This window comes from Phoenix dactylifera, chromosome 5 (genome assembly GCF_051530095.1).
Source record: "Phoenix dactylifera cultivar Ajwa chromosome 5, Ajwa_hap1_PhDact_Kaust_v1.1, whole genome shotgun sequence".
In the NCBI taxonomy this organism is placed as follows: Eukaryota; Viridiplantae; Streptophyta; class Magnoliopsida; order Arecales; family Arecaceae; genus Phoenix; species Phoenix dactylifera.
Window position 1 is genome coordinate 7,766,895 of NC_143194.1, and position 18,448 is coordinate 7,785,342.

The 18,448-nt window shown below is 38.2% G+C and overlaps 1 protein-coding gene across 4 annotated transcripts; it reads left to right on the top strand.

Annotated features, from left to right (window-relative positions):
• The first annotated feature begins 1,391 nt into the window (after window positions 1-1,391).
• On the top strand, window positions 1,392-17,821 carry LOC103706187 (organelle RRM domain-containing protein 1, chloroplastic-like). 4 transcript variants are annotated; one of them, XM_008790226.6, is made up of 9 exons: window positions 1,392-1,944; window positions 2,046-2,143; window positions 2,945-3,188; window positions 3,276-3,373; window positions 3,446-3,511; window positions 9,595-9,678; window positions 17,206-17,274; window positions 17,349-17,455; window positions 17,538-17,821. In XM_008790226.6, the coding sequence occupies exons 1-9, from the start codon at window positions 1,607-1,609 to the stop codon at window positions 17,640-17,642; spliced, it is 1,209 nt and encodes a 402-aa protein (XP_008788448.3). In that variant the 5' UTR covers window positions 1,392-1,606; the 3' UTR covers window positions 17,643-17,821. The 4 variants fall into 4 exon arrangements, with proteins under 4 accessions (XP_008788448.3, XP_008788446.3, XP_038972266.2 ...); XM_008790224.6 differs by having other exon boundaries at window positions 1,397-1,944; window positions 2,043-2,143; XM_039116338.3 differs by lacking the exon at window positions 9,595-9,678 and having other exon boundaries at window positions 1,481-1,944; window positions 2,043-2,143.
• Window positions 17,822-18,448: the final 627 nt, after the last annotated feature.

Below are 18,448 nucleotides of genomic sequence, written 5' to 3' on the forward strand. Positions count from 1 at the left end.
ACCAAACATGTGGGAAGGGATGAAGATTAAAGATGGAAATTCAAATAACAAGAAGTTGAGGAGATTATGGGAATTACAATTCCGTTTAGCTGATTTGAGTGTAACATAAGTAGTTTGCTCTACGAGATATCCAAAGTGTTTTTAAAAGACTAGCGATGACATCTTATCTTGCATTTGTCACGTTGAGCCAATCCCCTTGCTTCCATGTCCGAGAGGAAGCTGCACTCCCCATTGGCGAACAGTAACTTGTCATGCCCGTAAAGAATATTAGTACACTACGTGAACGTGTCACACCCTTGTACCAATAGTCTATGGTATTTGGCAATCTCTTTCCGTGTTTAAGTGCACTCAAATATGCTAGGAGGGCAATCAGCTTACGTAAAGTCTGGCCAATCATCTGTTGGACTATAGATTTTCCTAATTCTATTTCTATATTAGCTCTAGCGGATGCTGAAATAGCATTGTTTTGAAAAACGGGAAGCTAAGGGTCTCCCACCTTTTGTCAGAAAAAAAAAACAAACGATCAATGTTTAACATGTCGTTGGGAAAAAAAGGGCCATAAATGAAGCTAATGGAGCTGCGGACTGGATGGTTACTTATGTAGCCAATCACTTCGGTAATACGCTATAGGCTGAAGATGGGGAGTTGCCTCTGGCACTTCGAGATATTTTGTTTTTTTGATTTTATAGGGTCAGGTATGATCCACTTGAAAATGGTTCTAAATAATGGTATACTCCGGCTAGCGAAGAGGACAATACCTTCCCTAAAGCTGCCTTTTCTCTAACCCGGCTAATCATTGACGAACCTTCGCCCATGTCTGTCTCCGAGTCAACTCGCTATATACAGATGCAACAGGAGCGGGGAATGCATGTCCTCTAATCCTTTGCCTTTTCATTGCGCTATTGAGTAAGGATCGGTGTTTGCAAAAATATCGAGCCGAGCTTACTCTCTCCGAGGGTGAGGAGAAAGGGTTTTTTTTTTTCTCCAACTCAATGAATGAAGGGTCCGAGCACTAGAGTGGGATAAGGAAACGTCAACGTGACAGACACCTTAGAAGGAGGCAAAAGACTCCCTTTCGCCTTAACACACACAAAAAAAAAGAAAGAAGAAGAAGAAAAAGAAGAAAAAAGAGAGAAAGAAAGATAGAATGAAACCCATATACTTTTTCCCCAAATTTCTTAAGCCCCGATTAAAAGAGGGGCAGGGAGAAATGGGAGGAGAGAGAGGGTACAGGATTCGTGACAATGACGGAGATGGAAATTCTAATCATTGAAGAAAAATATCCATGAAAACGTTTTTCTTTTGGGTTGGAATTTTGTTGTTGCTTTTTCTAAGCAGGTAATCCAATCCCCAAATCTGACATTATATATGTAATAGCCGTTTGACAGAGTGTTCTAATCGGGACGAGATTTCAGATATGGGGTCCATTGATCGAAAGGCCCGTGATTGAAACGAAGAACGAGACGCATTTATTCTATCAGCCACTGTACGCGTCTGGTGGTTCTGGACAGGGCAGATGCTTGAACTCTCCTGGTGAGAATCCATTTTAGCGGATTCGAACTGTGCGCTCTGCTGCTCTGCTTGGCGGGCAACCGTTGTCGCGGGCATGGAGCCCCTTGCCCTCCTCCCGACCGCTGGGCTCCTCCCCGTTACTCCTTCTCTCGCCCACCGCCCGGCGTACCTTCTTCTCTCCTCCGCCAAGGCTACCAGCCTCTTCCCTCGCCTCGCAACGAAGCGTCGCACGGCCGTCTCTCCCCGGGCCTCATCCTCGCCGCTGCCGCCGCCGCTTTCGTCGTCGACGGCCGCGACGTTGTCGCCTTCTCCTCCCCCGACCTCTCCATGTACTCGGTGGGTGGTGGTGATGGAGAAGCCTCCGAACGCCGCTCCCTCGAAATCCGAGGTTATTGACTACTACGTGGAAACCCTAGCTACGGTTTTAGGCAGGCAAGGATTACATTTTACTTCTTCTTCCGTCATCTTCCTTATTCTTAAAAATATTTTCGATTTTCTTGTTAAATCTGTTTATCTTTTGGTATTTTAAGCAGTGAGAAGGAGGCTCAGATGTGCATCTATGACTTTTCATGGCAGAACCAGTTTGGCTTCTGCTGTGACATTGATGAGGGGTTGGCTCGGGAGCTCACCAGTGAGTTTCATTTGTTTTCCTTCCTTGATAACACCACTTGATATGTCCCTTCACTAATGAGTGAGAGGATGCAGTAAGCAACGAATGAACTGTACTCCTTACAGTTTTGACAAATTGTTTTCACTGTAGAAAGCTGTCTCTATCTCCCTTATGGACTTTCCAATCGTGGTTCTTGTATTGCAGATTGAAGTTAGCCCAAAATATTGGTACCGTTCTTCTCGTGTTACTAAGTTGTTCTAGGATCTTTGAATTTAGCAGGGCATTGTGCTTAGAGTAGGCTCGTCCGCTTTTCTATCTAGCCTTCAAGACTCAATTGCCCAGAAAAGAATAATCTGAGTTCTTAGTTTGCTTCACTTACAATGGTCCGTTGGTGATAAAAATTTAAAGCTATACTATACTTTCTCAGAAAATGTTGAAGCTATATTGCTCTGTCTTACTTGATCCTTCAAAACAAGAATTTGGCTTGACATCTCTGCATTAGACTAATTCCCTATTTAAGGCTTTCCGCCATGCCAATTTCCTGAAACACCAGTAAATTTAGGATGCAGATGATGTAGGAACTACTCGATGGCAAAGTTTGGGAAACAACTGAGTACCAGATTTGCTCATAGTTCATAATGATGATGTAAGATTTATTGAAATTTGGAAATAGCAAAATTTGGACTCCAAGCACGTTGTGTTTTCTGCTTGATGGTTCAGATACTACCCAAAATCTTGGAACTGTCAAAATAATAACTTCAAGTTATGACTAATTTCTTGTTGCAGTAATTATCTGACGAGTGTCGCCCTCTTTTGTTGTAGGAGTGCCAAGGGTATTATCTGTGAGGCCTGATAGGGATGAAATAGCTAGAAAGAAGGATTATAGCTATCCAAACATCTCATTAACTGACCAACTTGGAGGTGATGGCCGATGTTCTAAGTTTTCTCCGTCAGTGCAAAATAATGAGTACTGGCTAGTTCAAATGGAGAAGCCTGGGATTGAAATTGTAACAAAGGCACAGATGGTGGATTATTATGCTCAGACCCTAACCAAGGTTTTGGGGAAGTAAGTAGTGCTCTTGTATGTCATTTCTGGCTTTTACTTCTCTTCCCTTTACCTTTTGTTTGAACGTTCATCAGCAAATTTTTGCAGTGAGAAGGATGCACAAGTTTCCATTTATGATATTTCTTGGGAGAAGGATTTTGGATTTTGTTGCCAAATTGATGAGGAATGTGCACGGGGACTAGCTAGTGAGTATATGCACGAGCATACATTAGATGTCCCTTCAGTTTTGCAGTCTAAGGGGAATTTTTGCATTGCAGATGTTCCAGGGGTTCTAGCTGTGCGGCCTGATAAGAATTTTGGGTCAGATAACAAAGATTACAGAGGTTAGTCATATTCACAGTTGGATTATGTCTTCTTTACATGTGCAGTACCAGTAATTGTTTTTCCCTTTTATTTTTGATGTTTAATCTAATAATTTCATGCATTTTGCTGCCCATCTGCTAGTGTATGTTAAGCTACATGCAGCCTTTATTGTAGAAAGTAAATTCATGAATGATCCATTAAATGCACATAAGACTTGCATGGTATCATGCCTATGTTTATGCTCACCAAGGCATGACACTCTATCTACAGGTGTCTCTGGTCAAGTCCTTGGAAATGGTGTTATGACTTTTTTTGGAACTCTGTGAATCCTTAAGGGTCTTAGTTACCCTTTTGAAAAAGCTTTATGTTTATTTGTGCACAAGGTGGGATCATTAAAGAAATTATTTAAGATAATAAGTACTATAAAGTAACAGAACATTTGGACACATGTGCAGTCTCATTGTTAATGTAACAGGGACCTTCTGTTATTTTGACAGAGATATCAAAATAGCTTAGTGCACAAACAAGCAAAAATATATTCGGATGACATATTAAGTTGTATTGATAGAACAAAATTTTGCAATATTCTATACGATAGCTTGAATGTTATAATTTTTCAAGGGGTTATACTTCTTGTATTCAAAAAAGAAACATAATTTTTCAAAGCTGTAGGAAAGTCAATTGGTAAAACTCTACTCAAAATTCGAATAAAAACTTTGCAGAAGCAAACAAAAGTTTGCAATTTCTGATCATAATATGAAAATTGATAGTTTATTAAAATGCAGAGCTTATGATGGGTTGGCCACTTAGCAGTTATAGTTACCTGTATGAATGAATGCATTTTAACCCTTCTAAAACTTATGGAGATGGGAAGGTTGTAATGCTGCTTTCTTCTTATTTAAACACTCTATACAAAACAGTGGTCCGAATAAATTTGGAGGAAATTTCTAGGCATATGTTTGCTTTCTCCAAGGTAGATTTATGGGATAATAGCATGAACTCTAGTGAAATTGGGGTGGGCTCATGACTAAATGATAACAAGTCTCTAATCTTGCTACCATTGATTATAGTGGTGATTCATGTTGCACCATTTCATTGACCTGTTGTGGGGGTGGATCCTACTATGGTTTACCATAAAAAAAGTCTAGGGTTCATGCGCGAAGACAAGGTATATCACCAACAAGTTGTTAGAGGTCTTTCTACAAATACTTTGTGGACATGTTGTCCTACACAAACCTAAAATATTTAAGTGTCATGGATGAGCGGTACTACAAGGATATGAAATCATAATAGAAATTAACCACACCACAAGAGAGATGATCAAATACAAATAGACACCAGGACTTACGTGGTTTGGCCAAATTTAAGGCCTGCATCTATGGGAGAACAATGCAAATTAGTTTCTGTCACTATACAGAGAAATTACAAAGAAACAAGGGTTTTACTGCATATCTGAACGTGAGAGTGAATGCAAGCTTCTTGTGGCACTCTAACAATGGAAACCAAGGTCCAAGATCAGCACTCAGGGATGAGAACACCTCCTTCTTGAGTAGACTCCCTAATGCTCCAAGAGAACCGTAGAACATGACATGAGCTTGCCCCTTTCTCCAAATCTCTCCTTTTCCTTTTTCTCTCTCTGAAAACCATCCCATTTCAAGTCTCTTTTAGTGAAATTCCAACAACAATAACAGCCCTTAGAGCAGCCCCAATCCAGTGGCTAGGAACAATGATTGGAATTGTTTTATTATTCAATTCCAAAGCAAAGATTATGCTAAATAATGAGATGCTATAAAAGTTCAAACTTTAGTTTAGAAAAGAGTCTAAATAATTTTGACAAAATGATAAGTTGATTACTTATTTGAAATCAAATGGCTAAAGCAAAATTTATATTTCAAAAGCTCTTATATTCCGCTTAGTTTCATGTTCTTTTACAAAATTCCATTTATACCTTGAGGCCATATAAGTCCTTGCTTACGCAAGTGAGACCAGATAAAATCCTTGAGGTCCACATCTACCACTTGACTAGAGGTCTACATATCTTCATCATTAATTCAAATGAGGCCACATATGCCATATAATCAAAGATCTGAAGAAATCCTCATTAATAATTTGAATGAGGCTGAATGTACATCTTGTTTAGTGGTCCACCGATACCTTTTGTTTTGACAATACCTTCAGATCTGAAAGGGTTCATAAATTGTTTTCGAAAATATTCAAATTATCATATACTTTTGGAATATCTGTATCAAAATTAAAATAAATTCAATCAACCATGGTAGCAAACTTTTCAAATAATAATGCTCAAAAATCTTTGCAATGATTAATAGATCCAAAGTACAAAACAATTTTAAAGTTGCAAACAATTTTAGAGTTTGAAAATTTAGAAACCCTAGTTTTGGAAAATGATGCTGAGATTTTATTTCATAAATTTGAAATTGACTATTAGGTTAGACGACACTCAAAAGCGAATTTAGAAAATTATGTTTTATGGTCTTGAAACAATATTTAAGTTTCAAAATGACTATTTATAAGATGATAAGGGTTTTTTTTTCTGTTTTTTTGCTAAAGATGACAAAGGCTTTTAAAAAGACAGAGCAAAATTTTTTCAAAAACTGCAGTGTGGTTGCTTAGAAGGAAACTCACTGATCTTGGAAAACACGACATGGTTTAGTAAATGAAAACAACACAAACCACATGAACCAAAAACACTAAACAAGCCTTAAATTGAAAGTTATGAAGGAAGTTACTTACAAAGGAGATTACATATTTTGAAAATGACCATGTGTTTAATATTTCAAAGTTTCAAACCATGCATAACTCAAAATTTAATTTATGGAACTTAAAACCACCAAAATCTTAAATTCTAAAATATGGAGAAGAGTCACTTACCTTATGATGCAAAAGGAACTGCATATCTCCTTATCCAAATTCCTTTTTTCATCATCACCATCTTCTTCTCAGCCATTTCCTCCTCCTTCAATGGCTTGTGCAACCTTTCCCTTTGGATGCCCCCCTTGCCCTTATTCATAGGCAAGGAGGGGTGCTTTACACAAATGGCCAATGGGGTTCACAAGATTGGTTCATTTACTTAATTTGGTTGATTGAGGAGGTTGGTACTTCCTAAGTGATGGAGTAGGTGGGTTGTCAGTGTGGGTTGGTCAATAGGTCATGTAGGAATGCTATGCCAGGAATAGACATACGAGCAGGTAAAAAGAGTTATAATATTTACATGGGCTCATTTGCATACCCTTTTCTTCCCTTTTATTTTTGTTTCTATTTTCATTTACTTAAGATATTACATGTAAATAAGGAAGCACCCTCAATAAAAATACTTAAAAACTCAAAATTTTCAAAAATAAGAAATTGATTTCCCAACTTCAGTTCAAAATATAGATTTTGGGTGTTGGATCAAAATAACAATTTTACAAGCTAAGGTATTTATCAAAACTTGAGATCTCATAAATTTATTATATCAATATATTGCTAAACCAAAAGGTCTGGTTGGAAATGTACCCAAGATCTCGCCCAAAAAGGCCAGCTAAAATTTTTTTGTGGTTCATGGTGCTACTTAAATACCTAAGACCTCCCTAACGCACACTCAAGGTGAGACATGCAGGTCCTCACACACTCCCTCGGTTTAAGCCTTAGTGTCGTTACCAGGGAAAGGTCCAATTGAAAAACAAAAATACTATGACCTAGTCATGGTCGGCCCTAGAAGGGCTTATGCTGCTCTCCTAGCCATACATGGGCCATGTGCTAGGTTGGCCTTAATACCAATTATAACGACCTAGAACCTCACCCATAAAGGCTAACCAAAAGATTGTTCCTAGTTCACTATATATTATTGATTATGATTGGTTTAGATTAAGTGTGACTTGATTTATGTTAAGTATCAATCTAGATTGTAGATCCAAAAGAATAAAGTGTTGAAACATGATGACTTCTCTTAATTCTTACTAATGTGTTGTGATTAGAGGGGAACTGGGTTCGGTTAGATTAGATAAGGGTTGGGTCAGATTAGATACATGATAGATCAAAAATCTATCAACCCAAGCTCAACCTATAGGTCAAAAATCCAGACCCGAACTTGACTATTTTATTAAACAAGTAGTCAAACCTGACCTACAACAGGTTGGAAAAAGTTAAATAGGTCAAAATGGTTAAATATTGTCACCCCTAGTTGTGATGTCATAATTTTTCGAATGAAGTGGGTGCCAACTAGCCCAATTTTTGAAGTTATTGGGTTTTGGTACCTTATGACCTAGTTCGACTCTCACCTACATCCGAGTCCCCAGGTAGGGGTAACCCCCTTCCTTACTTAGAAAAAGAATTTCAAAAGAAGCCATTTGGGACCATAGATGAAACTTTGGAGAAGCATTTTTATTTCTCAGTAATACTATATACTAATTAAGGGAGTAGATTGTAGCAAACCAACTTAACAACTAGATAAATACATGTTATAAGTGCATGCGAAAATCTAAAATAAGCTAGCTTGCGGAAGCTCTAAGTGTTTTTAATCTTCATTCTAGGTGATGTACTTTGGAAACTAATTTATAAGACTTTTTCTTGTGCGGACACATGTGGTTGTGTTTAGTCCCGCATGGGTCGTGGATTAGGGAGGTCTTGGGTATTTAAGTAGGGCCAAAGACCCCAAGTAGTATCTAGCCTTTTTGATGAGATCTTGGGATAAAAGTAAGAGAGCCAACCTAACCCATGACCCATGTGTACCTAGGGGACACTATAGCATTGGCCCTCGTAGGCTTGATCGTGAACGGTCGTGATTTTGTTTTTCGCAGGACCCTTACCTGGAGGGGATTTCACTTCTTAAGTAGGGGGAGAGCCGGAGAGTGCAAGGACTTGTACGGGCATATGATTTGTCCTACATTGGGTGCGCACATGGGGAGTTCTTGGGTATTTAAGCGGGGTTAAGGACCCTAAATACTAAGTCTAGCTAGCAATTTTGGGCGAGGTCCGAGGTCGTTACATGATGGATGGGAAGTTCACTATCACTTTTCATTACTTTACACGGTTGTGCTGGATAGAAATATGCTTTGTGCTAGAGCCTGGCAATGGGACACTAACATAGTTAGTTCCTCTTACTACTTTTTTTTGGTCATGCAGAGGGGATACTTTTGGCATATGGTGTTCGAAATCTAAAGATTTTGCACATAAACTCTAAAATTTACTTCAGGACGACCATCTTAGGTGGATTATGTGTGTTAAGAAGTTATTGGAGGGAGTTAGCAGTGTTTTTTGCTCCATGAATCCTCCTGGCCTATTTGGTGTGTTATTTTTGTGGAGATCAACTTTCTTGTTGATGATTGTTTGGATGGCATGGTTTTTTGTTAGGCTGCCCTCTCTTTCTCTAAGACATGCTAAGAAATGTTGAATGACCACTCTGCAAATTGTTAGTCATGGAGTTTGGAGGATGACTAGGTCCAATATTTGTTTCTCTACAGAAAATTATTTTGCTCTCTTTATACAGATTAGAAACAAAAATTTCATGAAAGGGCTTCATGCTTCTTTCTCTAGTTTCATAACTTTCTGTCTCTTGCTTTTGGGTTGTGCATGATTTACTAGCGCATTGTAATATATTTTTCTTCTCTTTGATTTTGAATGATGATCACAATTGCGTCTAAAAGAGAAAAAAAGATTCTTGTCTTTTAGTTACTGTCTTACAATATTTAGAATATTTTAGATGTTAAGATACTTATGACCAAGGTACGCTATCTCGGTATCAGGCTCCGTACCAGTGCTACCCTATCACCGTGTTGGTATGTATGGTACGGAAGCCGGTTCAGCATACCTTGTTGGTACGCCTCTCGTACTGTATATCGGTACGGAACTGGTACAATATTGTACGTTTTGTACCATCCGGTTCAGTACGTTATGGCGTACCATGCTTATGACCATTGTCTGGATTTCCATTGTAGTATAGCATGTTTAATTTTCAGGTGAATGAATCATGACAGTAATTACATATTGTGATAATTGCAAGAACCAGACTTAAATATACATTTAACTTCACACATCACATATATATTTTTTTCCACACATGCATATATAAACTGCCTGGATAAGAGACGTAGTAATAATGATGCAGGTGATGAAAAATCGGAGGGACTGGTTGATTCATCAGGAACCAATAAGATACCTGATGTGAAAACCAAAAGACTTTTTGTGACTGGTAAGATACCTCCTTTATTACTTTTAGTGCCCCCCCCCCTTTCACTGCTATCAACAATCTTCTTTAAAAACTGTTATACCATTTTTCCCTGAAAGAATTATTCATGGAGAAGTTTAAATCAGGACATTAACTATGTTGTTCTGGAAGAAAGCTAGAATATGGACAATTTATGTATAGGAAATGTGATTGTTGCTATCCACAGCTTTCTCTTGTTGGGTCCTTTTCTGTAGCCTTAATTCAACATTACCTTGAGTTATTAAAGTTTTTGATTGTACTTACAAAACATTTAATTCTTTAGTAGACAAGCCTTATCCATTTTATGAAGGGTTGCCTGCAATTAGGGGTTGCTTCCATCTTTGTGAACCACCCATTAATAAATCATGGAGTTGGATCTCTTAGAGGCCTGTGCTGTCTCACTCTTCCATTTCCGTTCCTAGCACCACTTTGAACTAAATGGAACACATGGCCTCCAATAAATCTTGTTTCCTCTTCTCTGCCCCTAGCTTCTAAAATTCATTTTTGAGGCTCAAATATAAGCCAAGCCAAATTAGAATACATTCTTAAGCTTAAAAATAGACTGATGCTGCCATGCAATGATAGTTTCTTTTATTTGCATTTTTTTTTTCTTGAGCAGCATTTTTTCACTTATCTGGATTCTTTATTTGAAGAGTAGCATATTTTTCTGAAAATTGTATTCAAGGGATGTAACTTTAGTTCTAGTTGCATGATATTACATTTATATTTGCTGTTATATAAATTCAAACAAATTTAGTCTTTATAAGAATCCATTCCATCTATGAAAATTGGGGCATTGATTTTGTGTCCGGTATAGAACCAAATAGGAGCAAACATGCAGGAAGAAATGATGTCATGCCTTTTTGTTCTCTATCATGGAGCATGCAGGATTGCCATGGAATCATTGGAAGCTTCATGATTATATTGGCTTGTCATGTAGCTAGATACTACATAAACTCAATTGGTACGGATGCAGGGCCATGTTGGGTTGTTTTGCTCATGTGAGGGTGGAGCCTAACAGGCTATGAAATTTAGGGTGTTGTGCCTTGTCTCTTTCAATAATTGTCTTTTAGAGAAAGCAATGCTTGGATTTGCCACATGATGCTTTGCCTTGAGCTCAAGATAACACATAAAATAGGCATTCATTTTTATTGTAGCGTGCATGCACATGACTATTGACCCCCTCCTGGCTCCTCACATGGCTATTGACCCCCTCTTGGCTCCTCTATTGTAGACTTTTTAAGGAAGAGGAAGAAAGAGGGTTGTAGATCTATCTATAGAGCATCGATGCAGACACAAGATATGAATACAATGTGGTATGGATAGTAGACAAATCTTAAGGAAGTAGGATACCTATGGCTAGGATACAACAGGAGATATACGTATAATACATACATGCATACATACATACATATATATATGTATATATGTTGCATAATATCCATAATGCATGGTAAGCTATTAAAATTACAAAACACATACTTTATATGTGATAACATTATCTTTCACAAAGTCCATTCTTCATTTAAATTCATAGACCCAAATTATATTCCATACTATAAAATAAACATCATAAACTTGAAAATGGCCAATCATTGTTAAAAGGTTAACATTCCCAAGGAAAGGAAAAAATAGTCTTCATTTTGAATCTTGGAGGTATCGAGCATGTATCCTAGTCAAGGAAAGCCGTACCGGCCCGTACGTACCGGTCCGGTCCTTGACCGGTACCGAAAACAGATGAAAACCGGTATTTTCCGGTTTTCATTTGCGAACCGGCCGGTACAGAGCCCGTACTGGCCGGTTCGCACCGGTACGTTTTTTTTTTTGGGGGGAACCACAGCGCCTCGCGCTGTGGCGCGTGGTTTCAAAAACCACGCGCCACGCGTGGTTTTTTTAAGGAATGGGCCACTTCTTTCAAAAAAAAAAACCGTTTTTTTTTTTTGGGAACCACAGCGCCACGCGCTGTGGTTTTTAAAACCACCGCATGGCGCGTGGTTTTAAGGAACAAGTGGCCCACGGGCCACTTCTTTCAAATAAAAAAAAAGCTGGTTTTTTTTTTTTTTTTTGGGAACCACAGCGCCACGCGCTGTGGTTTTAAAAACCACGCGCCCGCGCGTGGTTTTAAGGAAGAAGTGGCCCACGGGCCACTTCTTTCAAATAATAATAAAAAAAAAGCTGTGGCCTGTCGGCTCTGCGAACCGGCCAGTACGGTACCGGTACCGACCGGTACGTACCGGTCCGGATCGGTACCGTACCGGTCCGGCCGGCCACCGGTACGCCGACCCGGACTGGTACGGCGAACCTTGATCCTAGTAGTATCTGATGAGTACTAATATTCGGTAAGTATCCAACATGGAGTTACCATTTGAAGTATCCTTGCTTCCTAAAGGCCCAATACAAGTTTTTTTTTATGGATCATAATTTCTAAACCCAGATCTGCTTCTAATACTGAATCTCACGCTACTTTGGTTATCAGATTTAAACACAATAAACCCATAATGGACCCTGCCCCTATAGTGTAAATCATTCTTTTATTTCTTCCATTTTGTTTTTTTTTTCTTATGATGAGTCAAACTTATCTTTATTATTTTTTGAGTTCAGTTATATTGGATGAACTGATCTGGTTCAACCTAGATTGTACCACACCGATCTTAAGCCTTAAGCCCGTTGTATTTCACTTGAACTAGATGGAGGCTACCTATTTATGGGTTTGACTCAAGTGAAACTGGATTTACCTAGTCCAGGTTTGGATAAGATTGATTTGATCTGTAACTGCAAATTAATGCAATGTATTGGTATATATGCACCAAAACATCAGGCTTTATGGAAACACAAAAGTGAACAAGAGTTAGGAGATAGATAGAGAGAGGGAGGATTGAAAGGAGGGTATGACATGTAGATGGATTTTGATGCTTTTTGGGTTAGAGTCCTCATCCAAATGAGACTCTTAATTCCTATTAGGCAAGATTTATCTCGTAAAAGCCTCATCTTTATAAATGATCTTATCCCAATTGAAGAATCCTCATTTTTTGGAGGTCCATTTGGATGCTCGAATTATTCAGTTAAGTCTAGTGCAACATGGACACCAATAGGTTAAGATACTGAGATTATAGTGGTTTAGGCTTTCTTTTGCAGGTATTTGGCAATCAATGATTTGGATAGTACGAAATAATTTTTGTATGCCCTAAATACACAGTTTAAAACATTATATTTAGTCAAGGCATTCTACTATTTATATTTTCTAAATCCATTTTGGAACATCGATTAGTAGCATGATGGGAAGGGTCAAGTAGTTTATAGATTTGCCAATGTATAAGAACAAGGTTTGCAATCTCAGTACTGAACCTTGTATCGGTACCATACTAGTGTAGTGTTAGTATGCCCAGTATGAGGTTTCGTTTGGCGTACCGAGACTTGGTATGCCCCCCCTAATAGTGTATCGATTAGAGGTATCGGTATGGATGGTACACCTAGTATGGAGCGGTATTGGTATGGCGAACCTTGCATAAGAAGGTTCGTTTTGTTTATGCATATTATTTGAACCCAATCATGGTGAAATCAAGTATCAAACCTTTAAGAACCGCCATAGTTGGAATATCTCGGTGTTGTAGAGTTCTAAGCATATAATATGTAGATGTAGATGTAGAATGTATGATTGAGTGTTCATTTGTGAGTTTTGTTTTGAAAACAATATTGTTATTTCTAAAGCATTTGACTTACTGATGCACATTTGACTTCATGAGCTCTAAGACTTGAAGGATCTGTTACTTATTGTTTCTTGATAAAGTTGCTTTAGGGCAAAACCAGATGCAACGTTGCTCATTTTGGAGTAGCTAGGTGATTATGCTTTTTACTCATTAATTTTAGTAATAGAATACGTGGTTGAACATCATGTGTCCAATATTACAACTTGATGTGGTCAATTTGGAAAATCCCGAGTATCAGCATATAATCTATGTTCTCATCAAATTTGGTACTTTACAACTTGTGTTCTTTATGTTGCAAAATTTGTTTTGTATGTGATTTTTTGTGTTTGATCATGTGTTAGAGACTTAGACTTTGGTGTGATGCATGTACATACTAGCTATGTGGTGAAAAGTATGTTATTTACCTTGAGCTATGCATCAGTGTGCAGGGCATGGAGGAGTTAAAAGGTTACAAATTTGATTATGGAGGGACTTTGGCTATATAATTCTTTAGAGGTTTTTACTAAATTATGTGTTAGAGAGGAAGAAAAGGAGTTTTCTTATGGACACGATATGCTATACCGTATTGAACCGGATAGTATGGGACGTACTGTACCGTACCAGTTTAGTACCAATACACGGTACAGAGGGTGTGCTGACACTTGGTACGCCGAATCGGCTTCTGTACTGGGCGTACCGACAGAGTGATAGGGTCGCACTGATACAAGGCCCGGTACTGAGATGACGTACCTTACTTATGGAGATAGCTATCATAATTGGCCTTAGATTCTCCACCTTACATAAACACTATTATGGGGCTATCTTCCTGATGATTGATTGCCTCATATTGTTCTAATGATTGGCTGATTGTAGGATGTTTTTCTTTCTTCTTCTTGATTTTGCTTTTTTTTGGTTCCCCGGGGGGGGGGGGGGGGGGCGGGGAGAGACTTGGAAATCCTTTGATCTTCTCTCTTTGCACTCACCATTTGCTCCTTTCTATCCCATTGTTGCTACCTTCTTTTTGACTGTGGCCTTGAAGTCTCCATGTTTGATGCAACATTCTATTATCTTGTAGATACTCATATTGAAAATTTGAAGAATTTGAAAACTGGTTTTTTGTGGGTGGTTTATTCATGGAGAGGCTGGTGATCCAGGTATTAGAGATGAGATCAAGGATTGCCATCTCGGTACTGGACCCCATACTGGTTCCATCACATTATAATGTCGGTACACCTAGTATGGTACCTGGTTCGGTGTACTGAGGGTCAGTGCGCCCCCTATATCATATACTGGTTTGGTACTGGTATGGTATGGTACAGTCAGTATGCACCAGTACGACAAACCTTAGTTGAGGTGTTTAGGGAACCGATTTGAATAGGGGGGACCTAAGTTGCAAATTTGGAAAGATAATGATTATGACTGGTGTACTTGGCACGGGAAATGTCCTCTAGATGGAGTGTTTTAGAGCAACTAGATTCCGTTTTATCATATGGGAAGATATTTGAAATCCTTTTGGGATAATACATGATCGTAGCTAGATTTGAAAGGTGGGGTAAGTTAACTCTTTGGGGGATGTTATTAATATGAAGTAGAGTTGTCAAGGAGTTGGGTATGAAAATTTTTTTGAGGAATGGAAACAAAAGTTCCTTTTGGTTCTCCCCAAAAACGATGTTCTTTTTTTGAACCCATCCATAAAGAAATCCAAAAAATAGAAAAGTTAAAAAGAATTTTTTTTTTTGTTCTAAAGTTTTTTTTTTAAAAAAAGATGCGTCGTCAAAATATTTCTAGACAAAAAATGGATTAGTTTGAAAATAAATGAGCTGTTAGATGTACGATATTATTCTTGCCGGACTTGAATCTAATGAAAATAACGAAGAAAGATTCATAGAATTTTGCCCTCTTTTCAACAAAGTAAATTGATCTAAGGGCTTTGATCTAATTTTTCTCATTCACGTATTACAAATAGATCAGCAGTAAGATTTTTTTTTTTCTTCTTTTGCTCTCTTCGATAGTTGAATTTTACGTACTTCAGTAGTGTAATTAGGAATAGAAAATTTCTGGATGTAGAATTTCTATCAAATAAAAGTCTTAGTTGACCCAAATTCTTAATTCATAAGTAAGAGTAAGATCTCGCAGTTGAAAGTGAAGTTTTTAAAAAAGGAACCATATACAAATATATATATATATATATATATATATATATATATATATATATATATATATATATATATATATACACACACACATCGCATTCAGTGTATGTTGAATCATCATCCTTCTATATATATATATATATATATACACACATCGCATTCAGTGTATGTTGAATCATCATCCTTCTACTTCATTTGCATATGAATTGATTATCATTGAGAACATTAGTACACATGAAACAATTCAAGAAAATTTGTAAGAATGAAATGCCAAAAGAGAATTGTGGACATCATACATTCTTTGATTGTTTTGGAAGTGATATAGTTTTCGGAACCACTAGAAGTGTCATATTGTTTTGAAACAAAAGACTGTTTTCTTTAATGGATCGGGTAACACTTAAGACTGTCCTTGGTATAGTTGTCTGTTTTTTTGTTTTTCGAAACAGAAAACTAGCCTATTTTTTTATGTTTCCATGCTTTTGTCTCCATATATGAGGTCTAGGGTTAAAACTCTGGTAGCGGTATACACACCAGATTTCTCAGAAAAAAATAAAGAAAAAAAGGAGAAACAGCTAATATATTTGACAGTTGCAGTTGTGTTTCTAGAAGCAAGCAGTCAAAGACCACATCTGTTGGTGATAGTGTGTGGTGTCAGTGGGGGTGATGGCAGATGCAGTGGTAATGGCATCGCTGGGGCTGTCGATAACAGGTAGTGGCAGTGATGGGGCATGGTGGCAAGGTGATGGTGGTAGTAGTAGTGAGCTAGTGGTGGCTGTATTGGTGTTTGTGGTGATGGTTGGGTGATGATGATGCCATAATGATGGTGGCCGCGGCTTGATTTTGATGGTGGTGGTAACAGATCGTTGGTAGCATGGTGGTGTCTTGTTGGTGGCGGTGGCAGCTGGGTGTGGTGCTAGCGGTGATGGTGATGATGACTCAAATGGAGGTTTCTGCAGCTTCAGTAGCAAGTGGGGCTGTTGACGAGACCTGCCTACCTTGATCTGATCCAGCCTTCTCTCTCTCTCCCCTTGCCCCCCGCTCTCTCTCTCTCTGTTCTTCTGGAAGTATTGCATTACTCTCTCCCTGTCGGATTAAAGTGAGGATTACAATCATCTCCAAATGATGATAGCTTGTTCTGACCAATAATATGTTGATTTAATTATGCCAACTTGGCTGGCAAAGTCATGAGAAGCTTTCATCTCCTATTGCATGTTCTTTACTAGAACCCTTCCGACCAAGGACAATTTTACCAAAAGTTTATTGACAATTGTATCAGCCCCTGCTCGTACCTTCTGTAACTATAGTTCAACTGTAGCTGAAAAAAAGTGCCCGTTCATGGGTTGTGCCTTGATAACTGGATAATTAAATTCGCTATATTGCATTCATTTCATAGTAGCAAGGACATGATGTATTATGCACTTTCTAGCTGTGGCTGAACTTTTATTAAAAGCAACAATTAATTATCACCCACCTGTTTGTTAGGTCGAGTCTAGTTGATTGTTTACTGATGGTACTGTGATCTGTCTCAGAAATCTAGTGTTATATCATTTCATTTCATTTCGAATGGCAAATCCTAAACGTTTCACATTATTTATTTCTTTTCATTTAGGCATTAGGCACCTGTCCTGCCTCATTTAAATGCTGTAAGATTGTTGCCAATCTGTTTGTTGCAGGACTTTCATTCTATACTTCTGAGAAAACCTTGCGTGCAGCATTTGAAGGATTTGGTGAGCTTGTTGAAGGTAAGGTCATGAACTTATTCATTCATCATCTCACGGGCGCAAAATTGTTGATCCTGTAAATTGTCTTGCAACAGTTAAAATTATAATGGACAAGATATCAAAAAGGTCCAAGGGCTATGCCTTCATAGAATACACTACAGAGGAAGCTGCAAGTGCTGCTCTGAAAGAGATGAATGGGAAGGTATGAACAATCCAGTCTCCTGTTCTTCTAATACCCAAGCATATCTCAAAGATTATGATTCATCTATCTTTGATGCTTGCAGATCATCAATGGCTGGATGATAGTTGTTGATGTTGCCAAAACTAACCCACCAAAATACAGCAGGGCCCGCCAAAAGCCACCAAGTGCATCAACTTTGTCCTATTAAATGATGTTTAGGTTGACAACCAGAGATCAAGGAAAGGCATGGGTGAATGTTTAGATGCCTGGTCCGAAATTTGTAATCTTGTGAGTTGCCTCTGCAATTGAATTGGGGAGTGTTGGTTTCCCTTTGTACTAATCACACTCCAACACTTGCAAATATATCTCTTACACTACATTCCTCAACTCTTTAGCCACCTATTAGTACGCTTGTGACTTGGCTAGCACCGTAGATGGCACATGATGTTATTTTTGGTTTAGAGAAAAGGTCCACTGAATTTTGTGGGACTCAATATGGTCGGATGTCTCCCTTTTTTTCTCTTGCTGTCATTTATTCATTTGGACATTAGCGCTACCTTGTGCTGGAAATTTTCTAAAACTTTGGCGATTTGCATTACTTGGCAAATTATACTACAAATAGGGGTGTAATGTGGCCTAATTAAGCTTGAGTTCGTCCAAGCTGGTTTTGAAATTAATTTTGAGCCCGGAGTTTAAGATCAAGGTTGATTTATTTATAATTTGGTCAAACTTAACTTCAAATTGAGGCCAACGTTAACTTTACTTAGATTAACTTGTTATAAATTTTGATGAGCTGAGGCTTGTTTGACGCGCTTGAATCAAACAAAGTTCATCTTGATTTTACAAATTTAAACTATTAACCAGATGGAACCTTAATGTCACCTGTAGTGCCCTGAACGTTAGTAACCTTGTAATGAGCCAAAACAAATCAAGTCTGCATCCATATTGTTTCAAGTGCATGAATCGAATAAAGGGAAATGCTTGAATTAAAGTTCATATCAAATTTACCAATTT